General features: G+C 34.1%; 1 protein-coding gene across 4 annotated transcripts in view; it reads right to left on the bottom strand.

Moving 5' to 3' along the window:
• The window catches only part of LRRC7 (leucine rich repeat containing 7), a 496684-nt gene that overhangs the window by 214621 nt on the left and 255583 nt on the right, over positions 1–26480 (bottom strand). Inside the window, exon 8 of one of the 4 annotated variants that reach the window (XM_080658304.1) lies at positions 7731–8809. The exons of the other annotated variants lie outside the window; for them this stretch is intronic. Within the exon in view, the coding sequence (XP_080514430.1) occupies positions 8803–8809 (7 nt within the window). The 3' untranslated portion in view covers positions 7731–8802. Of the gene's footprint in view, positions 1–7730; positions 8810–26480 lie in introns of those variants that run through there. 4 annotated transcript variants of the gene reach the window in all.

Here is a 26480-nt window from a genome sequence, read left to right as displayed (position 1 = left end):
AGAAGAAACATAACACAGAATAAATAGCATAAGCTGACACAAAAATTAGTGCATTGCCTATGGCACTATGGATATTATTTATATGGTAGCAAATAACATTAATGTTCTTATTAGCTGAATGAGAAATATCTTTTATGCATTCTTTACCAGGTTAATGTGTAGATTAAAAAATACTGTTGAGAGTATTTTTTGATGAGCCTTGAAAATTTTAATTCACGTTAGCAAAAGAAGAAACAATCTTCATTTTAAAATATTGGGCAAATAAAGACACCAAAACATAAGTTAAAGGCAACAATGAATGTCTTACATTATTACAAATAAACTGACACTATTATAACCTTATGAAATTCATTGATTATCTCATTTTATCATAATGAGGACGGAATGCTTAATTTGTAATTCCAGAACCCCATATAGAACCTGAAATATTTTTAAATGAAAAGCACATCAAAAGAATAACCTATTCTTGTCATGTGGGATAAATATCTATAATCTATAAGAGGTATTAAGAGAATTTGATTCCTAACCCAGTGCCTTGCAGGTAAGCCAATCAAATGAGCAACATTAGCATAAATGTTTTGAAGTTGCTAAAAATATAATGTAAGCAGGCAAATATTATCTATAGGCAAAACAGTGAAGTGAGTACATTATGGGAGCACTAGGGAAAGAAGTGGATTTGAATCCAAATCTTGCCATTTTCTATCAGAGTGACCTTCTGTAAAATTTAATTTCTTTGAGACTCAATTTCCTCATCGTAAAAACATGACAACACATAACTTATACAATTGTTACAACATCTAATGAAATAATGTTGTGGGCAAAGAGAGGCATATCCACTAAATAAGTATTAGTTTCCCTTCATTGTCAAGAAATATGAGATTCCTTATAGATTAGATCAGTTATGCTTAGATTATTGTTTTATTAAAGGGGAAAACAATGATTGAGTTGTAGTGTATATGACTTCATGTATCTTTAAGTCTATATAAGTACTAGCTGCTCAACAGAGATTTAAAAATGTGTTTTGCACTGTTTAAATGTATCATTTGCTTTATTTATGGATTATTGCTCTTAACATTTTCTGTTATTTGAGTTTTTAACTTCTACCTTAAATATCAACTCTTCCTTGTTACTCACATAAGAAAATGATTTCTAATAGCTACCAGTTAGCTATTTCCAAACTCCTCAATCTACCTTTCCACTTTACTTTCACTACTCAATTCAACTTATTCCAACTATCAGCAAAACCAGGACACTCCTTATTTCACAGACATGCCCGGGACTTTCCTCTGCCTAGTGTGCTACTGCTCCCTTCACAACCGAAGTACAACTTCCTCTTTAAAGCCTCAATCAAGTGTTCTCAAATCCATCCTCTTTTCCTTCCAACCAGGAGTAATCTGATTTCCTCTAAGTATCTTTTTTGGAGGAGTACTTTTCTTCCTTTCTACCTTTCTTGTTTTCTTTATTAATTATGCATACCATTTGCAAGCCACTATGCTAGGTACTCTGGAGGATGAATAAAACACCATACCTGTCCAGAAAAAAAACAAAAAAACAAAACAAAAAACCAAAAAACCAAAAAACAAAACCTGACAATTTAGAAAAATACAGAAGGTATGTATATAAATAGATTATTAAAATCTAGTTGGGATGCAGAGAACATAACAGGCACACAGAGACCTTACACACTGGAAGATGACATGATGGATTTTTAGGACAACCTGTCAAGTAGGTATAGTTTGGTGAGAAAGGCCAGAATCATTCCTGATTTAAAATATATTTGCCAAATTTTAGAATAATGGACTAAAATTACACTTTAATAATTAAAATGGAAGTGATATTTATACCATACATATACTAGCTGAATGATCCCAACAGTTTCAAACTCAGCAATGTTCTAGTAGCCTGATTAAATGAGACTAAGTAGCAAATAAATGCGTTTGTCTCACAAAGAGTTCTTGTCAGAATAATTCTTGTGACAGTTTAACAATTTCTGACATTTTTTTGCTTTTATTACATATAACGGTATTTAAATATTTGGCAGAAAATTGTATTTCCTGACTGCCATATCTTCTCTATTCAATAAACAAATCTAACTTTGGACAAAGTACTTTATTAGCCACACAAGGGAGATAGAATGATGAAGACATAGTGTTGTCTTCAAAGATCTCAAGGAAACAGACCCTCAAACAACTAATTATACTACAACGTGATAACTTTTCTGCAATATTGCACTCAAAGTCTGATATTCATATGTTATGAGTGACTAGGGATGTGCATCCAGTGGAGTTTTCACAGAAGCATTGACATTTGGACTTCACTTTAATCAAATTAATAAATAGAAGCAGAGCCATAGTCAAGCAAAACTAGGTATTAATACAAGATGCTTTATGTTCGGCTTTCAATTTGTTATTCATTGGATTTGAACATGGCTGTGTCTGTTGTCTGGGAAATCCCTTTCAAATCAAATCATAAAGCCCCACATTGAGTCCCCGATTGAAGACATAAATTGGGAGCAGTTTGATTTTGTGGACCTTTCCCCATGTTCCTTATGTATGCCAAGAACAAACTACACTCTGATGAAAGGCCTTTGAATTCCACTTCCAAAAATGTCTCCCTATCCCATTTAATCTTCTTCACTCTGTTGTCATGGCACTCATGTTCTCTTGGCCCAATTGCAGCAGCTGGTCTCCCACTCCTCAGTATTCACTCTTATGCATCCTTTCCTGTTGTAAAGAAACATAGCCTCAAAATGGCAATTTCTTTCCTCAAATTGTTTTAAATGTTTAAGGGGATCTACTAACTTGGATCACAGCACTTCTTAGTGATGTTTCCTGTCCTACTTACTCTACAACACACCAAAGCTTACTCTCTTATAAATCTTCTCATTCCTGCCATCACATTCACCCATCTTCTACTTTCCACCCTCCCTTTCCTCAGTGCCGGGTAAAGTCCCACAGTCTGTGCTCCTGATGTGTCATGTCCTGTCACCTAGGGCTTCCATACAAAGCCCACAGAGGAGTAATTTCTGCTCCTTTGGTGGCGTTTCTTGAAAGAGTCTTCCAGTGACTGTTGTCTTTTTTCCTCAGAACATGGAGGTGGGAGAAGAAGCTAAGGGGCAAAGAGGGAGAAAGTATACAAAAATCCCCATCTTATCCCATTCCATTTGAAAGTGTCTCTTTCTCACCCCAAACCCAGAGTATGCAAATTCTTGTCCAATGTCTCTGGACATTTCACAGAGGAATAGCCAATTCTTAGGATCTGAGTACATTAGTATAGTTAATCTCTTCTCTTTTTTTAAGACCAGAGTCTCAGTTTTACAGCTGCTCCTAATTCCTCTAACTCCAGAAGCTAACCGATTACACCAACATTAAGGGTTTAGGATTTGTCTTATCCATCTTGGGCCAAGCCAGGGAACCCTAACTCTGTAGTTTAGGGACTGAGTTCCATTCATCACCCTGCGGTGGCTCCAGAGGGTCTAAGAAGTCCCTATAAGAAGTCCCTCATCACCTCAGTGGACCACAGAGTCTGTTGAGAGGTGGGGCATGGCAGGACTCCTTCCTGCATGAGAACCAGCCTGCCTTGGTTGTGTTGTTCTGAGACTCTAACCTGGATTTGCCTGGTTCTGGGCCAGTCATGACATCACGCCTAAAGCTTTCTGTCAGGCTCTCCTACTTAGTTCTTCTTTGTTTCTGAGCTTGTCTTTCCTGGTACACCCATGTTACATTCCGGCCAGACTCAGCCTTTTTATTCCATCTGCTGCACTGCAATCCTATGATTTCTCTAGTAACTAATAGTCTATATAAGCAACTCCAAAACTTGCTTTATCTTCAATCCTACAGCAGCAGCTAAATCAGCAAAACAGCCCTTTCAGCAAGTGGAGGGGGGGTTGCAAGTAGGTCCAGAGAATCTGCCAGTAGTCTTGTCTTCCTTTACAGAAAATAAACCTTTAAATTTTTTTTATTACTTGCGTGGTCTCATAATTCCACCTAAGTGTCTCTCCAACTGAACTAGAATTCCTAAGTCAATCCTGCATTCTAAAAAAAAAAAAAAAAAAAAAAAAAAAAAAGCAGTTCCAATCTCACTGAGACTACTACAGTGTCCCAAATGGTTTTCCAAGGAAAATACAGTTTGTTCTAGATTCACTTTTAACTGCAGATGTCAGTCTGACATGATTTGTTTGCATTCTCTAATGCATTTTTTTTTGAGAAATGATTTTAACCCAAGTACCTAACAAAGCATATATAATGTCTAGAGCAGTAATCACAAACAGGAAGCCCAATGAATGGGTAGTTTACAAATACGCATTACAAACCTTGAAGGTAGGGAGGAAATAGAAGTTCAAGATTTAGTTTTCAGAAAGCTTAATTAAAATAACCTGACATGTTACCTTCTACTTTCACATTACTGTACACTCTGATTCTTCTACCCTAACTGAACTCTCTCTCCATGCCATCCTGTCCTCACGATCTTGGTCTCTCAATCCTATGTATTTTGCACACCTTGGCCAAGTTCACATAACATCCTTCTGACATGTCTTGTTTTCTGAATATTCATGGTTTCCTTGGCAGTGAAATACTTCTGTCCCATTTGCCTCAGAACAATTGAACAGAAACCTCAAAAACACTATGTTAAGTGAAAGAAGCCAGAGAAAAGACCGCAAGATGTATGATTCCATTTACATAAAATGTTCAGAAAAGGCACATTTACAGTACAGAAAGCAGGTTAGTGGTTGCCTAGGGCTGGAGTGGGAATGAGGATTAATTGTGAATGAGCAAGAGGGATTTTTGGTGGGGGTGATGGAAATGTTCAAAACTGCATTGCAGTGATGATTGTAGGACTCCATAAATTTGCCAAAAATTATTAAATTATGCACTTAATGTGGGTGAATTTTATGTTATGCAATATACACTTCAATACTTTCAACAATAAAGATAAATTTAAAAAACAAAGACAAACCAACAAAAATCTACTGAGTGGCTTTTGTTCTTTGCCTCTGTAGAAGGGAGGGTGCCTGTGAATTCTTACTAATAAATTTCATCCCATCACTCACAAATCTAACTTACCATTTCTCTGCTTCCGATCCTTTCATTGAAACCTTACTACTGCTCACAAAATGAAGTCCAGCTATGGCACACAAGCCCCTTCACATTATCCATTTACCTCCTGATGACTCCTCCCGCATGCTACTATTTTGCACATTTAATCCCTGTGACAGGTTTCCACTTTAAGCAACACTCCTTCTGCCCACTTGTTCAATTCCAATTTATTGTTCAAAAGCCTCCTTGGGCTTCATTTCCTTTGCAAATTTTTTTCTCAGACTTGGCCAATAAGATTAAGTACTTTCTGTACTATTTCTGTTTATTTACCACATTTCCATAATCCCCTGTAACGTGCTGTGTTGCATGTAATGCTTTGCGTGTCTGCCTTCCTTACCAGACTGTCATCTGCCTAACGGCAGGGGCTCTGTTCCACTCGGTGTCTCTGATGTTAATCACAACGCCTGACAAACAGTAAGCCCTTAACAAATGTTTATTGGACTGGAATGAATTAAAGATATGTATTCTCTTCAAAATTTGCCAAGCAGAAGAGGTGACTAAGGGTTTGGATTTCAAATGTTATATCTGTATGTACTATACAGCTGACATCAAAGCAAGTTGTACGTTGGGAGAAGATGGGAGCAATTATTGGTTTGGTAGAAGATTCTGACTTCAATGAGATTTGAAGTTTCCACACCCTCAGGCTGTTCTAACCCCCTGATGTTCTGAAACTGTTTTAACGACATCCAGACGCAATAATTTTGTTTTACTAATATTGTTTGCTTTTTATGCCAATACATATAAACTCTCAGTTTTTATCCAATTTATATTGATCGCTATGGCAGAAGCAAGCAATATAAAATGAAATTTACAACAGCTAACATGACTTCTTTAAATTTTGTTTTTGACTAAAAATAGATAGAATAATTATATTTTTGCGTGTGACAAAATGTAGGTCTGCAAGTTTTGCTACAGGAAGGTTAAGTTGATTAAAAACAACTACTGAAACCCTAGTCAGTAAAATTTAACATAACCAAAAAATAGGGATGTGAGAGGATATAGAATTCTTAATAAACCTGCAAGAACTTGTAACTTCTGAGAAACATATGGAAGATGCACCCTACTTTGTGAGGCACTCCTGTGAGCCATTAAAAAATGACTTCTCTTCATGACATGTCAAAAAGATGTTGAAGGGCAATTCAATATGTTGTTCACCTGGTGGCCCAGGTTCCTGGGAGTGACATTTATGAAGGAGGGAAGGGCTCTGCTGGATGGGTAAGAGTATATTGTGCTGCCTGCTTATGAGTTTGTTTTCACTTTGTTTATCATTAAATATATTTAAATAAATTCTCATTTAATATGATTATCTCAGTACTCATATATATAATAATTAAATTTCTAAAAGACTATAGACATTATTATAATTTCAATAACTACAAATGCATATAAGCACATTTTTTTCTTTTTACTATTTTACCTAGTTTTAAAATATAAGTCTAGTGGTTAAAAATATATAACTTTATGAAATAAGCACATTTCACATTTTGTTACACTGTATGTGTGACTCCTCTTAAAAAAGATTGGTGTTAGAGTGACATAAACATTATGAATGAATTTACACCATTTATACTTGAAACACTAAGGGTAGCATATAGCATTGACTGGGCAACAACGAATTGAGTTATTATATTCAATGGTACTTAATTTCTTATTCTTGTAATCACTTCTGCTAATGTGATTTAAACCACTCCAGTGTTGACAACAGTTATTCAAGTTACCTGTTAATCTTTTGTCATTGAGAAAAGTTCCCTTTATCCTACATATACAAACTTTCAATTGCAATATGTTATCATAAGACCAGAAAAGCAATATAGCTTACTGCAGTAAGGCTATGCAAACAAAATAGTTATATAACAGAATTACTGCATATTGCTTCAGACTCTACTTGCAGCTCTACTCTCAAACTTTAACAATGAAAAGTCCAGTTTCTTATTGGAATATAATAAAAGCAAAACAGAAGTATATCTTTAATCTTTAACACTACTTCCATGTAGAATGTTTTAAACACTCTCTAAAATGGTATTTGTAGGACATGGTGAGAACACATAAAACTACATTAAAATAGCACAATTTATTTTAAAGATGAGTCAGAAATTTACTTTTGTCTTTTTAGAATTATCAATACACCTTTTGATATACAGTTTCTAGAGATATATGCAATATATGAAGATGATAGAAGTCAATCAGTGTATGGCACACACAGCTAAAAACAATGTTGTACAAACTCAATAAGTAGATGTATGAATTTTTCAAGTACTTATGAAAAAAATCAGCATTTACATAATTTGAGCTAAAAAATAACAACATCCACTTGCAAATGTATATGTGCTTTTCACAAAGGGCTACACATTTTAGTACATAATTTCATTACACTATATTTATATAATATATAATGGATATTACATATATAATATCCATTATATATTTCACATAATTAAAGTGCCTTTAAAATTAATAGGAATATTCAGAAAAGTACATTTCAAATCCATAGTGCAGATTTTGAAGAAAAAAACAACAACACACACACATACACAAAACGAGTAATAACAGTTTGCAATTTCCTAAATAACAAAATGAAATAGAACCCCCCCTCAAAAAAAAGAGGAAAAACTGTTAAGCTTAATATATCCTGCTCATATCTGGTTTATGAAAAGAACCTTCAAATTATATTTACTCAAGCAATAGTTCCAATAGACCTAATATAAATTCTTTGTATCTTGCCTTGTTAAAAAAAGTTAAGATGGGGTGACTGATGAATTTGTGAATTTGCTGTTACGCTAACATGAAGACCTCTGTATGCTGGATTTCAAACACTTGAAAATTTCAAGATAAATATATCCTACTTCTAAATCATACATGTAAAGTGTTTAAAGTAAAGTCACCTATTATGTAAATTATTTATTTTACAAAGCCATCATTACAGAGACTCATTTTATATGCAAATTGAAATGCTGTAAGTCATTGAACTATACAGATAAAGCCAATGTGGTTAATTAACAAATGTGTTTTATAGCTACAAAATAACTCTTTCACATTAAATTGCATAAAATGAAAAGATACATAAGACCAGTCAGTCATTAGCCTTTCATATTTTGACTTGGGGCCATGTGGGAATAATCTTTCACTTGGAAAGTAAGTACACATTAGGGAGTATAACAGAAAACTGGGCTGCGGTATTTAGTCTCTGGAGAATATAACTGGTCAGAGAAATACTCTTATTTACTGCATTAGGATGACCTTTAAAATTATGGATTATTCTGATATATTTAAAAAATATTTATATAAAAAGTACATGTGACAGCAGCTTTATATAATAAGGAAATAAATTTGACAAAAATTTGGGTATTAATGTTTTTCCGAGACTGATAAAAATTCATATTCATTGAAAGTTAAGGCAACTGAACATACTTGGAAGAAAAACCACATTTCTCTATATTAGTTAGAAATGTCATTGTTAAACTTTAACAAAGACCAAACATTTTGCATAACACTAGGCAGGAGGAAGGCAGCCCCCATAGCAGGTAGCACACCAAAAAATGTTTGGTTTCATAACATAGTTTGGGAGAACTACCTCTACATAGTCTATTCGTGCTGATGCTCCTGATGTTGCCATTTCTGGTGACCGAAAGCTGCTGCCTCCGCATCCTCTGCTGTAGGTGTCACTGTATAGTCTCAGGCGATTGGGCAAGGGGCACACTCTGGATCTTCAGATGCTAAGATGAGAAAAATCAATTTCAATGCCTAAAAGATGGAACTCCTAATGCAGAAGGTGACTAAAATAATACCACTTGGTCTACAGTAAGGGAGGTGGAACATTTGATTGTTTTAACATAATTCCATAGAAATAGGTGTTAAACAAGATTTCTGTAAAAAGGTACAGCTTCAGAATTAGGAAAAAATATTAGATAAAATAGAAACAGAAAGTTAAACTGGGTGGAATTGGACCAGATGATTAAAAACATGCATACTTCTTAAAAGGAGAGAGCAAAATATTCATATAAAGATTACTGAGTGATAAATGATTTTTATTAAAAAAACTTGCTATAACTTTCATTTCCAAGATTGTTCCTGCTCATTTAAATGAACTCTACAAAAATGAGCATTATCAATGCATGCTGTTTAAGGCAAAATATAAATGAACCCATTGATATTTCACTCTGAGTTTCAGTGTCTTTTTTTCTTTCTGAAAATAACAAATTCGGTTTATGAATGTCCTCTGATAAATTTATTTTTTCTCAAAGATCAGCTCCCATCATATTAGAATAATTAAGCTTAATCTGTGTAATGTTTGAAAAAAGACTTTATGTGTGAAAACAACACTGAAAGAAAGCAGTGAAAGACATATATGTAAGTGGACATCTATAGAAGAGTATGTTTTATTATATGAAAAATATTTTGACTGGAAGAATGTTTGGGTTGTAAAAAATAATCATTCTTTCCATTTATTTCGTAATAAACTATTTAAAACAGCAAATTTTGCCCAGCATCTTCATGTTGTAATTAAAATGTGTATTTGTATTTTGAAACATTTAAAAAATCATTGACTTGGATGCAAAACGCTAAATGCATATATTAGAGCAAAATATTTATGATATCTGGAAACACAGCAGTGGTTCAAATTTATATGCCATGGCTATTTTGAGTTAAGTAACCGTCTTTTATATTTAAAACATTGGCAGTAATTTATATAGCTTGTGCACCTGAATTCATTAGATTTGATATACTGTAAAGTGATAATCACAAATTATGATGACAAGTTCTTATTGAACGTAATTTTTCAGCAGAAACCATCCTGTTTGCACTGAATCAATTCATCATGTTCTTATTCTACTTTAATTTTGCTCTCCACTTGTTCCAGAAAAGCCACCAATCACATTTCTATTAATGACATATACATATTTAATTACAATTTTCAATGTATTATATTTTATTCAAATTAATTAAATGCTATAATTTTGCTAACATATAATGATTTAAGAATTAAATATGTTTAAATAACAAAACAGAAAATTATGGCATCTCAGATAAAATGCAATTATGGTTATACATAATATTAAATGATGGTTCAATACCTCAGTTGCATTAAAAATTTCTCTAGAGACTTTAATATTTTAAATTTAAAAATGAAAAAAATTGACATTACAATATTTTTGCATACAACTGAAATTGGTGCACACTAATCTTAAGGTATTTTCACAGTAGAAGGCAAAAAGTAGAGTCCTCAGAACCATCTGATTGTTAATTACATTAGAAAAACTGATAAATGCTCTAAAAGTTGAACAAGTCAATGCTTCCAATAGGCAGATTAGGATTGCACATAGACTATTTGAACAAACATTACCTATCTGCATGGTTAACTGACAGGCAATACATATACAAATGCCTTGTGAGAATATTTTGTTTCATAGATTTTGCTAGAATTTTAGTTTTTATTTATTTATTTATTTTGGGTTGTATTTTTAAATAGTCATTTAAATGAGGTATTTATTTACAAATCAATATAGCTATTTCACATCATTATCATAACTCTCCTAATTCATGTTTATTACATTTACATTACTTACTATTTTAGTGATACAAGAAAAATAACGGTATGTGCAAATATTACAAAGAATATTATATTCTATATATCTTACCATATTTTTAAAATTAGATATAGATAATGCTATGTAGGTAAAATTCAAGCTGAATACAATTGTGCACTCTGCGTATTTTTCTTGGAGAATTTTAAATGTGCAGCTGGATAGCTGGCAAAGTCAAAACAATGAAATCTTAGTGTTTTGTCTCAGATCTCTGTGCCTCATCATTTGACCTTCTCACAGGGCTTACAGATTATTCAAGAATGGATTTTTCTAACAGAAGAGCAATAGAGCAGTCAGAATTCTCATTCCATTATTGAACCAGGCACAATTCAACACCACCTGAAAGCTGAAAGTGTTGCAGCATACAATTTGGCTTTGAAGACAGGGCCTGAGTACAAATCGTTTTCTTTCAATACCAAGGTGATCGATAGATAAATCTTTACACTGACAAGTAATATTTTACTCTTTAAATACACATAAATTTTTTCAATTGGTATGTCATTTTCAGTATGCGATTATTAAAACTCAATGAATTAAGAATGTGCTTTTATTATAAAACTAGAGGCTCTATGCACGAAATTCATGCAAGAGTAGGCCATCCTTCCTCCGGCTGCAGGCAGCGGCTTTCCTCTGGCACCAGGGACCTGGGCTTCCCTTGCAGCCCCGGCTTTGTCTGAAAGGTCATCCGGAAGGATGTCTGGTCTAATTAGCTTATTACACTTTTATTATTATAGATGCAGTCATCTGACAGAATAATCTTTAGCTGACTAGTAAATTTGAATTATTTTGTATATAAATGGTTGAATAAAAGAAATGCAATTGTGTTCAAGCTAAATCTCTGGAATATACCTATAGCATTCAAAATATTCTGTTGATATGCTATGGTATTTCAAAGGAGCTTAATACATAAGTGAAAGTGATTTATCTATGGCCTCCAAGTCACTGTGGAAGGAGTGGGTTAAGAGATGTAAAAGAGAGGAAATGACAGATTCTGTTTGGAGAATTAAAAAATTCTGAGATTTCTATACAGTAAGAGAGGGAATGCTAGGCATAGAAAATTGCATATACCTGGTATAAATACATTAAAATTTTAAAGCACAAAACTTATTGGGAATGGTGTGATATTTTTTGATCAGGGAGCTTATATGGAGGGGATTGTTGGGAGATGAAGCACTTGTTATGTGTCCTGACACATTTATTCCTATACCTCACTATTTTAGTTCAACCTTAAAGAAGGTGTTTCTTCACCTAGTCAGGTCAAATTCTTACTTGTGTACTTGATCCCAAGCCTTATCAACCTTTTCCAGGAAGGATCTAGCTTCTTCAGTTTTCCTCTCTTTCTTCTTTAGTGTTATTCTCTTACTGGTTCCTTCTTCTTGGGCTGTGTACAGTCTACCCCTCTGCTACCTCCTCTTCCAAACCCAAACATATATACCTTATTCCTAGCTCAAGTTAACATTCATTTCTTGTTTATTGAACTAAAATTTATTGAGTAGCTATTGTGTTCCAGGCAATGTCCAAAAAAAAAAAAAAAAAATGAAGCATAAGATGAGTTGCTCTTTGTCCTTTTTTCTTTTCCAAAAGGCAGTCTATCCTACTTCCTCACCAAACATTCACTCATTAACCCACTGCTCTTTGGGTCTCTAGCCTCAATTCAATAAACCTGTGTTGATCTTAGGGAGTTAGCATTACTAGTGGTTAATCATTCCAGTTTGGGTGACATGTAAATAAATCTAGAACATCTGTTGCTTATCTGCTGACCTTAAGCTAGTAATTTGACTTTCCTGAGCTATCATTCTTTAAATTTGTAAAACAGACATAATGACACTTTTCTTAGTCTATTGAAATGAAATATAATGCATGTTTTACAGTGGTTTACCCATAGCCTCACACACAGAAGTTCAAAAAACTGTTAAGTATCAATGTCCAAAATTCTCATTCCAAATTCAACTAACATTTCTTTATCTTTAGGATCTCTTTGCTGTCTTTGACTATTACTTATTCTCTTTATCAAAGCTCTCTACTTGCTTAGATCTTATGATAAGGCACTTTTCTGCTTTACTTCATAGTTTAATATTTCCTTCATGGTCTTATTCTGCCTGTTCTGTAAATGTTGGTTTTTCATTTCCAGTTCATAGTTCTCATCACTCAATATATAAGAATTTGCCCCTATAGTTTCAAATAACATGTATTGACAATGTCCATATCTAAACTTCCAGGCCAATTATATATATTTGAGCTTTAGATTCCTATCTCTAACTCTATTATAGGTATAGAATAGGATCTCTCAAAATTTAATTTATTGTCTCTGGGTTTTTACATTCATTTGAAATTCATTGATTTACAGCCACAGTTCTACAGAACATTGTGATTTTTTACAATAGACTATTGGATTTATTATTATCAATCCATCTTTTCTCACTTAAATCCATATTCCACATGGTTACCAAATGAAATTTAACCACACATCATTCTCTGTTATGGGCCAAATTATGTCTCCTCCACACCCTCAAAATTATATGTTGAAGTCTTCACCACCAATACCTCAGAATTTGACTGTATTTGGATATATGATAATTTTTAAAGGGATGATTAAGTAAAAATGAGGTAGTTAGAGTGAACCTTAATCCAATATAGGTGGTGTCTTTATGAGAAGAGGTAATTAGGGCACAGATTCCTAGAGGGAAGACCAAGTCAAGGAGAGAGACCTCAGAAGAAACCAGCTCTGCTGAAATTTTGATCTTGGACTTCTGGCTTCCAGAATTGTGTGTAAATAAATTTCTGTTGTCTAAGCCACAAGTCTGTGATACTTTGTTATGGTGGCCCTAGCCAATGAATACATTACCTTACCTTGTGTATATTTCTTTAACAGATTCTCACAGTACATGGGATAGAACCTCAACAAAACAAGAGGGCACTGGGTTAGCACACCTTCTTATCTAGCTTCTTCTCTGGACACTGTCCGCCATCATGATATGTGTCAACAACTTCCAACTGAGTATGGTTCTCTGTATACAGCATATTCCTCATCTTTGTAACTTTGCTATTACTGTTTCTTCACCTGGCTGATTTATACCCCTTCCTTTAGATCCAGCTTAATAATTATCTTTTCAGGATGCCACCTTTACCCTAAATTGATTTTTAAGTAATGTATAAATAAAAGTTGTAAAATATAGGTACATAGAAGAGGGGGAATCACCATGAAATTTTAAGCCTAAAATGACCATTGTCATTCTTTCATGCTTTTCCTTTTAGCCTTTTAAGACTGATTTTCACACAATTAAGATTTTACTATACAAGAAATTTTACATTCTGTGCTTATTTGACTTGGTGCTATTCTTTGAACATTTTCATTATTAAAAACACAATTTTAATGACTTCAAAAGATATTTTGCCATGTTGAATTAGCTCAATTAATCTAATCATTCTTCTAGAATTTCAGGAGCCCTTATTGACTGCCCTGGGCTTAACTGTATGGTGTGATTCCCAAACTTCTAATTCCAGACTTTTGTCCTGGTCTTTGGATCTGTGTATCAGTTGGACCTCACTACAATATCCTTTCATGAAAATTTAATTAGTCCAAAACTAAACTCAATATTTCCACCTAGTACCTGTCCCACCCCTCCCATATCTCCCAAGCCTTCTTCTATATCCATTTATAGTACAATAATTCAAAAAGTCTTCCATGATAACAACCAGTGGGTCATCCGGACTTTCCTTTTCCTTCAACCTTTCCTAATTCAAATTTAATCATTGACTAAAGTGTTTATGTCACTAAGTATATCCTAAGTACATTTTGTGTCTTTCCTCGTCACTCCACTGTCATTACTTTAAACTGGTTTACATGATCTCTAGGCTGCTGAAATGGTCTCTAAATTCATCCCTCTGGACTCCTCAATAAAATCTTCCTCAACTTTGCTTCATAACTGTTACCATAACTGTTAAAGATGCAAATCTGATCATGTCACTCGTTAGCTTAATTTTCTTCATTGGATTCTTCAAAACCATGTTCCAACCTTTTCTCATGGCATTGTAGTAGGTGTTATATATATATCCTTTAATCCAATTCTACTTGCAACCCTCTGAGGAAGGTTGACAGAATAGTCTTTAGCTGACTAGTAAATTTATACAAAATTTATACCAAAAAAACCCCACTAGTTATTTATACAATAACAATTAAAGTAATTGATTTTCTACCTCCTTGGATGTAGGTAGCTTTTATCAAACCTGTTTGCTAGGGCTCCTCCTCTTTAATCTGATTTCTATCTTAGCTCTCTGTAAAATTGACTGGTTAAATTGCTTGTCATATCCAGCTAGACCTTAAGGAACCCATGATGCACTGCAACAAAAATTAGCTTTTTACTAAAACTCAGCATGACTTTTCCATTTTATATCAGTGCTTCTTGAAGAACTGTACTCACGTGTTTGTGTGCCTGACTCCATGCCCAGACTGGAAATTTGGAAGAACAAATAAAAATTGCTAAAGGGTATAGATATCTATGTTGGCAAAATGTTCACTCTAGGTTCAGGTAGGCAAAATATTAAAAGAGAAAGAGGAGATTAATAAAATATATAACTTGTAATTAATTCATGATCTAAATGGAAATAAAATATTTAGTTTACATTTCTGAATACCTTTGCCATGGGAATGTATATCTTTGTAAAGTTCTCTATAATAGAGCCTTTATTAGTTTATACCAGAGTTGCAAAGAGCCTGAAAAATGTGATTTTGCACTTCTACTGTGAGTTTAAATATATACAAACTTTTCAAGGTTTAAGTCATTTCACAAATGTTTGAAAACAATAAACATATTGCTAAAAACATTATTATTCTAAGAATAACTAATTAAATCACAAGCAGTAATCAGTAGAGGTACATATTCATCATTTTAAACATGGAAACTTAATGGAGCCTTGATGGTAAGCAATAATTACCACAGGAGCACTAAGGCAGAATTGATATTTAGAGCTAACAAATTAATTTTGAAGCTAATTGAAAACAAACCTTGCTTTGAATAACATCACATAAGAAATGCTTATTGTTATGATTTTTTATTATAAGTTTTAAAAATGTTCTGATGCATTCGTTATATGGAACAGCTGGTAATACATATATTCTCTAGGCAGGATTACAGTAAGAACTAAAATGGAAAATGATAATCCTTGAAATCAGAAGGTTTATGTCTGAAAAGTCTGGATGCCCTTCGATCCTAATTTTTAAAAGTTCTTTCAGTTTACTTTGGGAGAATAAGAGGATATACTTTTTTATCATCTAGCCTGCTGGTGTCTGTCACACATTATTGGTTCTCCACATTATTTCCTATTTTCTGTTTGATTTCCAGATCCTACAGAAACAGTAATAGACCTAGAGCAAAAGCATCCTGTTGAATTCATCTTGTTTCATTGTTTTTGCCATTTGAGAATTTGCCGTCTTGACAACTGCAAATCTACTTACAAGTTAGATGACATGCATTTAGGCACAATTATTCCTCTTCAAACATTCCATCTACCACTAAATGTTCTCTTCCACTTGGAAGTAGCACCTAGGAGCGATGTCTTCACTCATTACTGCTGGTGAATCTGAAATTATTCTCGTCACAAGCTGATTTTCAGGTCACTTTTAAAGTGACAGGTACTTTGTTCAGTAGCTCTCTCTCTCTCTCTCTCTCTCTCTGTCTGGTATATATATATATATATATATATATATATATATATATATATATATATATATATATATATGACTAGAGGCCTGGTGCACGACATTTGTGTACTGGTTGGGGGTGGGGGTGCATCCCTCAGCCCGGCCTGTGCCCTCTTGCAGTCTGGGACCCCTCCGGGAATGTCTGCCTGCCACAGAGGCGGGAGAGGCTCCCACCACTGCCATTGCACTCGCCAGCAGTGAGCCCGGCTTCTGGCTGAATGCACTGACCACCAGGGGGCAGCTCCTGCATTGAGCGTCTGCCCCCTGGTGGTCAGTGTACATCATAACGGGCAGTCGTTCCGCTGTTTAGTCAATTTGCATATTAGGGTTTTATTATATAGGATATGGAACTGTCTTCAGTAGCTCACTTACTTTGGTGCTCTTTGAGGACCTTAATTCCTTGGCTATCAGAATCTGGTGGCTACTGCTATTAACTCCTAACATTTACTGTGGCTTCATTTCACCAGTTACCTTTCATTTTTCCTTCTGGTAATGAGGCCTTATGAAGGCTACTGCCTGAAATACAGCAGGTATTTAACAAATATTTGCTTCCTATTGCACAGATATTTTGCAGAGAGTCACTGACACCTTTACCAGGACAATAGCTGATATGTAAGTACTTGCCTTGGTGCTGAAGTTACCCTTTGCAGGTAAGGGAAGTTATTTTATTTAGTTCGTTGGGTGTAAGGTGAAAGCAGTTCCCCTCTGGTAGGATGTTCTCAGTAGACCAACTAGAATCACCTCATTTTTATACTTTTGTTCTATACTCATTCTATCCGTACTGGCTAACTGCAGCAAGCAAATGGATCCAGAGGGATTCTTGAGAACCAGCTTACTTTTATGCCCTAATGCTCCTCTTCTCTAGAAAGCACAGTCAACTCCTCTGGACAGCAATGGTTTCCATATATTTATTGGTAAGTCTTATTCTGTACTATATTTTACTTATTAGTCCAAGTATTCAAGTTTCTGTGACATGTGGTATGGTATTGCCTCCATGATTCCATGTGTCCAGTGACAAAAAGAGTGTGACCACAGCCTTTCTTCTTTGGTTACAAAGTTCCTCACTGAAGACTAGAGAATGTTAACACCCTTTGTTTGAAGTGCTTCAGCAGAAGAAATCTTGCAAACTGCCATTCAGTCTGATGATGTAATTAACATACTGCCTTTTCCAACACTTCAACACCAGGGTGTGAATAATTGACATTCTTTTCTTAACATCAACAAACATGGAATAAATTTAGTAAGTAAATTACTGAGTGCTGCCTGTCACAGTGCTTGGAAAACCCAAAAGGAGCTTTACTAGCCTTCTAGTCTGGCTAGTATGTTTTTACACACATTCTTAATAGTATATGTTTGAAGCTGTGTTGAATGCCATCCTATACTTTTTAATTTTGTCAAATAAACTCATCCATCCATGCACCCATCCAACCACCCTTCCAAAATTTATTCTACAAATTTGTTACTACTCTGGGCAATGGATATAAAAATATGAAAGACATTTTGACCTAAAGGAAATCAAAGGCCTGCAAGGGAAACAAACAAGGGAATAAACAATTAAAGAATAATGGTATACTTTTCTTTTGAGCTAAGAAAACATAGAAAAGGCATGGCTGAGATACTCTGAGTGGGTTTAGAAAAAAATTTCTTGAGGTGCTTACCTCTACTGAGTTGTAAAGAATAAGTAAGTTAATTAATCAAAAAGTAGGAAAAGATGACCAGGTAGCAGGAGCAACATGCATGAAGGCCCAGAGATAAGAGAGTAATTCAGGGTGACTGGAGCATAGAGTGTGAGGAGGGGAAAGAGGGTGTTAGGAGAGGAAGGAGAAATAGTTGGGGGCAGGTCATGAAGGGACATTATCTTAAGGAGTGTAGATTTTTTTTTCTTGAACATCATTGAATTTGTTAAGAATTTTAAGATAGAAAATTACTTAAGATCTGCACTTTAACTTTGGAAAAATAGAGTGGAGGGCGGCAAGACCAGACGCAGGGAATTGAGTCAAGAGATGATGATAACCTGAACTAAAGCAAAGGTAATGGAGATTAAAAGAGGAATACAGATTTGAAAGTAACTATTCATATCTGTAGCTTTACATTTAGTTACATGATTATTTAATGAATGCTGTTTTTTTTTTAATTAAATCTAAGCGCCATGAATACAAAGATAGGGTTTGTTTTGGCCCACTATTGCATCTCCCAAGCATAACACAGTGTTTGGCACACAAGCGCTTAATAAGTATTTGTTGCATAAATGCTATAATGAATGAATAAAAAAATACATTCAAATCCAGAGACAGAGAAGCATCAAACAGACTGTCAAACCTCAGAGGGAAGGCAGGGGAGGAAGGGTGGTAAGAGATCAGCCAAAGGACTTGTATGCATGCATATAAGCATAACCAATGGACACAGACACTAGCGGGGGTGAGGGCATGTGCTGGGGGTGGGAGTGAGAGTGGCCAAGGAGAGGTCAATGGGGGAAAAAGGAGACCTATGTAATACTTTAATCAATAAAGAATAATGAAGTAAAATAATATTACAAAAATACATTCATATTAAATGTATACTATGAACCAGATAGTACCATGGGCAGTGAGGATACAGTGATGAACAAGCTAGACAAGATTCATGTTCTCAAAGAGAAATTTTAGAAAAGAGACAAGAAATACTAAAATTTGAATAATCATCATCAGTCTTACCAAGAAATTAAAATAAGGGACTTGGAAAGTGCTGGAATGGGAGTGGCTAGTTCATCAATGACTTTTAGGACAAGTGACATTTGATTGAAGATTTGGATAATAAAAAAGGAGCCAGCTATGGATGGATCTGGGAGCAGAGAGTTCCAGACAAAGGAAATGAATAAGCAAATTAGACAGATTTGACAGAATTTGTTGACTGATTGGATGTGGGAGTAAGAAATAGAACTAGGATGATTCACAGGATTTAGAATATGTTATTTCTATTCTTTCTAATGACCTTGGGGATACTGGAAAAAGTACAGATAGTGACAAATGATGAGTTCAGCATGGAACTGTTGCCTTTAAGGAACCCATGATGCACTGCAACATGTAGATTATAATTTACCTGCAAGATCCTAAGAACAGAAAGGATGTAGACCACAACTCTAAAGGATTGTTACAATAGCATTCTCCATGTGAAACTTAACTGACAATATCCCTAGTTAATTACACTTGCTGAAATTATTTCAATATCAGGTCCAGTAGACCCTGTTCTGTTTCAGAATTTTCTGTTAATGTGATCATCCAAACGTAACATGGTTATTAACTATTGGTAAGCTGTAGACAGCACTAATTGTTTCCAGGCAGAAATCTGGAAATCTGGACTTTTCTACTGCATTCTTCACTATCACACTTTAATACGCTTTGGATTTCTGTTTTCCTGTAAAAATGGTTTCATTCTTGTTAAAAAAAAAGACCCCATTCTTTTGAGATATCATCCACTACTTTTGCCCAACAAAATAATTTATATGGCATATACAGTATAAGAATCTACTATCAGTTTTCCATATTCAACCTAGACTTCGGGTGTGGGGGGTCTGGTTTAGACCTTTGTAGTACACTGCAAATATGTTTAATACTGTCACAGGCTATAGATAGTTCCCTTTAGAGCATAAAGAAGAGGAATAAAAAAAGACTTCTTTACTGAGGATAGTTTTGTGGTTAACTTTGAAAGGTATTGTACTGACTAATGACTTTTCAAGGTAGAAAGTGCCCTTTATGTACAGACATGCCAGAGACTGCCCTGATACATAAATACAAAGCTACTGCAACTTCACACTGAAATATGTTCTCAGTAAAGAAGGCTCAACTGCAAGGAATTCAACTTGATAAACCTGTCCTATGTGTCAGATAACTTTTAAAAAGTGCCAGAAAGCACTTTTGCAACCAATTTATCCAGTGTGGGTAGGACCGGATAGATTGCCACTTGTCTTTGAACTTCAAGGACCCGTGTGATTTCAGCTCCACTACCCATAGCCACTGCAGGATATAAAGGCAGAAAGCGAAGCACCTCTGGTCTAAAATTGAGATTCTCCATGAGCTTCTTATGCTATGGCTACTTCCACTGCCTGCGGAGTCCTGCTGTGTTTTTTTTTTTTTTGCTTGTTTGTTTTTGTCCTATTGTACCAGTTTAACACTTGACTGCCTTGAACTTGATTTTCTACCTCCTTGGATGTACGTAGCTTTTATCAAACCTGTTTGCTAGGGCTCCTCCTCTTTAATCTGATTTCTATCTTAGCTCTCTGTAAAATCGACTGGTTAAATTGCTTGTCATATCCAGCAGGTCTCATCATGTAGATCGAATCTGTTACATTTTAAGAGTCTAAGTCCATTAAAGAGCATTTGCAATTTTCAAGTCACCACTGCTAGATTTTTACTGACACTCTCATTTTTCTAAAGCAATATGTTGACAGAAGGTCACATTAAGTTGCATCCATTGAATATTGTTTAAGAATCCCACTCCAGAATTTATTTAAAGAACATTTTGTATGAACTAAGGTATCTATCTATCCTGCTGAAGATGTGATGAATTATAATACAGATTCATAAATAGCTGATAACAACTGAAGTAATTAATTGGCAGTCTTTTTCAACTTATTTTCTATTTTAAAATGCTGTATATATATAAAAAATAACTTTTCTAAATTTATAAATATGATATACTTTTTTCAGTATAGTTTTAACTTCTTAAAATTGTTTACTTTTTTTTTTTAAATATATTTTATTGATATTTTACAGAGAGGAAGGGAGAGGGATAGAGAGCTAGAAACATCGATGAGAGAGAAGCATCGATCAGCTGCCTCCTGCACACCCCCCACTGGGGATGTGCCCGCAACCAAGGTACATGCCCCTGACCGGAATCGAACCTGGGACCCCTCAGTCCGCAGGCCGACGCTCTATCCACTGAGCCAAACCGGTTTCGGCTGTTTACTTTTTTCATCTTTTCCTCCTCTCTACTCTTTTACTCTTCTCATCCGGATCCCAGCTTCAAGTGACCCAAATATATAAGCCAGTATGTCACCTTTTTTATTTTTCTTGATACTTACCTAATCACATACAAATAAAAGCAGATGTGGCATTATTTATTTCATAAAAATAAAACTATATTATATGCAGTTTTCTGAATTTTTCTTCTTTTCCTCAGTAATAATTTATAAAAATCATGATATTAATGGCTTTATGGTATTACTATATCATTATCTAGCCTTTACTCTGTTAATGAATTTTTATTTTTCCTGTTTTGTTTGTTTGTTTTTGTTGTTTAGGTCACTCCAAACATTGCTGCAATTAACCTTATAAGTTAAATAATCATCCACAGTTTTTGTATACTGAATAAGCCAGACACTATTCCTTTTTATTTCAAATGGGTCCCCAACTATTCCAATGATATTGATTAAATAATACACCCTTTCCACTGATTTAATATACTCATCCTGTCATATTTAAAATTCTTATAAATACTGATATCTATTTCTAATTTTGTGCTTTGTTCCATTGACTTAATTGCTATTTTATAGACAGTATTTATTTAATAAGTATATGTAATAATATGTTCTGATATTGGACAAGGCAAGCCTATCATTAATACTTTTTGTTATAAATTATTTTTCTTCATTGTTTTATTTTACTTAAAAAATTAAATTACAGTTTCCTTTCAAGATTATTTTATATTATTTTCAGTTGTACAACATAGTGGTAGCCAGTCATATATTACTTTACAAAGTGTTCTCCCTGATATTTCCAGTACCCAATAGGCACCACACATAGTTATTATAATATTATTGACTGTATTTCCTATGCTGTACTTTAGATCCCCATGCTTATTTTGTAACTTCCAGTCTGCACTTCTCAATTCCCTTCATCTTTTTCACCTAGTCTCCCAACCCTCTCCCCCTCTGACAACCATCAGTCTGTTCTCTGAGGCTGTTTCTGTTTTATTTATTCATTATTTTCCTCATCTATAAAATTGAAACTGATAATAACACCTGTATTATAGTGATCCATATGGATTAATATAGTGATGAATATATTAGTTAGTATAATTAATATAGTGATGAATATTTAAGTTAGTGTAATGCTGGCAGGTATAAAACACCGTGAAATGATGGCTGCTGTTGCTGTGATAGTTGCAGAGAAGTCACAGGCAGAAAACCAGCTTAAGTAGCAAGTGTAAATTTTCCAGTATTGTTTCTTTAATAATTTTTAAATTAAGAATATATATATATATATATATATATATATATGATTTTAAACTGGCAAGCCAGAATAGTTTTGATTCTTCTCGGTAGCAAGAGATTCTCCAGAATAATATGCAACAAAAAATGACCCCAAAATACAATGACAGCCAACTATTTAGCAAAATAGAATCCAACACAGAATATGTATGTCATCTAATGAGCCTTTTAAAGTTAAAGAACAACAATTAAAAAACACTATCAAAGAATTGAGGTCTACATAAACAAAAAAAAAATAAAAGAGAAATATAAATGGTGAATTAAATTTTATGAATTGTGGAAACCATTGGAAAAACACAGAATTGAGCTCACAAGTAGACTGTAGGAGAAACAGGTATATTCAGTATAAATGTCTGCTCACACTATTTAGTTCATTTTAACTTAATAAAGGAAGATTAATATAGTTTCTTCTAATATCAATACTTCTTATTAAAGTATAACTAACTGGAGTAGGTTCTCTAGGAAAGTTTTTGTTGATGTAACAATGGATCAAAATGAACATATAATAGTCACATATAATAAAATATTCCACTGTTTTGGCTGCCTTATCCCTTTCTCAGCTTTGCTAGCTCTTAACAACAACATAACATTTGAGAAAGGTTGGCAGCATTTATATTTTTATAATTTAGCTAAAAAAAGCTTCCCCAAAGTGATTGCATTACACTTGTCAGAAGAAAGAGACTTAATATCAGAAGCCATTAACTCCAATTGCCAGCAGAGAAAAACAAAAGGGAATAAAGTTCTTGGTTCAACTTACAAAAAGCCATTACTAACCAAAAAGAGAAGACAGAATGTTCAGATTAGCTGTCTGTCAATAGCATATGGATTTGAGGATCATAATTGATATAATGATACTTTTGATAACAGATATATAGTAAATCTACTATATTGGTATATCATATTGATATAACATTTAGGAAGGCTATTACATAAATTTCAACCTGCATAATGTTTAAAAGTATTTAAATTTGCCTTCATCTAGTTGCTGAAAATTAGCATAGCTCTCAATTCTAGTACATTTCTTAAAGTAATCCTCGTGTACACAGATGGTATAAACCGAGCCACTCTCAGCAGAAACATGCACTAATATTAGGGGTTGTATGTGAAGAAGTGAATTTGTGTTTGGGATAGTCCAGGAAAACTTTTTGGCGGGGGGAGCAGAGGAAGTTATTTTTGTTTGTAAATAGTGACATTCATTTCCTGATCCATTACCTAGAGTTAAGAGTGCAATTTATAGTCGCAAAACCATTTCCTTCACATTTACCCTTTCCAGATTGCTATACAAAGTTTGTCCCTGATTATCTCACTAGTGCCATTTTCTATTAAATACCTGATCGGGGTATGAATACAACCCACAATTTACTCTTCTTTTTTTCAGACTACAGGGGTTCTTTGTTGGATATTGACATAGAGACTCTACTGAACTGTGCTTTGTGTGTATATTGATTGAAAAGAATGTCTAGCCTTCCTATACAAAGCAATAATAAGTTATTTTGCCTCCTCAAAGCTATGCGAGGCAGGATCTTCATCCTAATGACTCTATTCTCTCTATTTCACCGAATCAGGAAAAAGGACTTCTGTTAAATATTTTCCTTATCACCAGTGATCACCTATTAAACTTGCCTTATAAGAAAAATCAATAAGGAAACAGATGCAATAGGGAAGGATTGGATTATCCAATTAAGTCAAATGTCTAGAACTACTTCTTAAATTTTTATAAATTCAAATGGATTCTTTTAAGCAGAAATTCTTATTTTGGTGTGTTCTCTGTAGGTTTTCTCATACCTTAAGTTGTGGTGGCATGCTTTGAACATATTAAAAGATTCATGGCAACATTAAAAAAGTCAGCAATAATTCAACGCAATAGCTATGATAGTTTAACAATATCATATATTATTTATGAAAGCATACATAATGTTAAAGTATTCCTTATTCATCCTTATGTAGTTTTTGGCTGTTTGAATAATACTGTTTACTGCCTTTACCCGAACTAGCATATATTGAGGAGAAAAAGTATCTTGTTTCAATAGGGATGACATCTTCTTTTGGTGTTGGTTTGACTATGTATGCTTTGATCTCTTATTTACAGAAATTGTGTCTCATTCTACTCAGTACCATAGTCCTGAGTTAGGGCAATGTTCTGCTTAACACTCATTGCCATGAAGATAAGAACGTTCCATTGTTGCAAAAATAACCTTTATAAGTTAACTGGAATTGGCATGTTTGTGAAGTATCGATGGTGTTCTCATAGTACTCTGGTTAAGAACAATTTTTCTAAATTGTCCAGAAATAATTCCAATGGTTTTTAATTAAACTTCATGTGATTTTCATGGATATTCAGGCAATTACATTGTTTTATTTAAGACAAGAACACTTTGAAAACATAAGAGACCTTAACCCTGGCATAAACCATGCTATTATGTTTACTATCAAGTAAGTATAAAAATAACAAAGCAAGTTGACTCCTTGATCTTACAAGTATCATAAAATGTATAAATATTAGCAAATAATAAAAATATGTACATCTTCATTATCCACTGTGTGAACAAGAAGTAATAATTTGAAAAATTTCAAATATTGTTTCTATAAATAAACACACCTTTCTTCAATCACATTAATAACTCATATATCTGCCTAAGGTTTTGATTAAGTTTTGTCTGGAATAAGTTAGCCAGGTTTTAGCATGAGAATATAGGACACATGATACCTGATTTGAGGGTGGTGTTATGTGGTGGTACACACACAATACCACATCTTGTTTCAATTATGCTATATGTATCTCTAGGCCTTTTGGTTCCAAGTTAAAATATTCACTATGTGAAAACAAATGACATTTATTTCTTCATTTATTCAATAATTATTGATCTGCAAGGCAGGCTGCCAGGTTACTATGATAAATAAGGCAAAAGGCTTCAGAGGACAATTCCTCAGGAACTAGAGGTCAGATAATCCAGCAAATCCAAAATGGGGCCTTTTGCACCATGGCAATTCAGTACAAACATCTATGACTCACAGTTTAGGGCCAGCAGGGTGATTCTAATATCAGCACTTAGACTTCCTGAGCTTTGCTATTGGATCTTGCTGTGCAACTGCCATTGTGAGGTCCAGCAGGCAAAGCAGGAGCAGAATTGGTAAACTTGGAACCCAGAGGCTCTTTCAAATTTCCCAACTCAAAGGATGGAAGGAAAAAGAGAAAAGAGAACATCCAGAGAGAAGTTCGGGCATGGAATTATTGGTGTAGCCTGTCTGGTATGGCCTCATCATTTTGAATTGCTTTTTATCTTGAGCAAGGACTATAGCAATAGTTGAATCCCCCTGAGAAGCTTCTCTTGGCTTCATTTGTTTGTTTGTTTTGCTTTGTTCCCTCCCTCTGAAAACTTAAGAATCACTTCCATCTATTATGGATCAAGTATGTGCAAATACCATTGGGTATATGATGCATATTATATTATTTATAGTGCCTAAATTCATGATAGGAAAACTGCAGTTTGAAGACACTAACTCACTTGCTCTGCAGCACACTGGTACTAAGGGATGAGAGAAATGTGAATTCATGTTTTCTCAAGCCCCCTCCACTTGGCTATGTTGCTTTTCCTGCTTCTGATGTAGACAGGGAAACATAGGTTGAGTTAAGAAAAAAATAATGCATATTTTGTAAACTTAAAAAAAATATTACCAATAGGATATTTTTATTTTTCAAAATACTGGTAGACTTTGGTAACTTGCATTGGATTTTAAAAGTTTTTATTTTTATTTTGCTATTAAACTGTTGAAGCAGCTCACTTTAAGCTGCTTTTTTTTTCAAAGCAATATTTACTTTTTATTACATACTTTTCAAGCAATAACTTTATTCT

Source organism: Plecotus auritus (genome assembly GCF_963455305.1).
Source record: "Plecotus auritus genome assembly, chromosome: 2".
NCBI classification, from domain to species: Eukaryota; Metazoa; Chordata; class Mammalia; order Chiroptera; family Vespertilionidae; genus Plecotus; species Plecotus auritus.
Note: the sequence above shows the minus strand (reverse complement) of the source record. Positions and strands in the feature narration are given on the sequence as shown.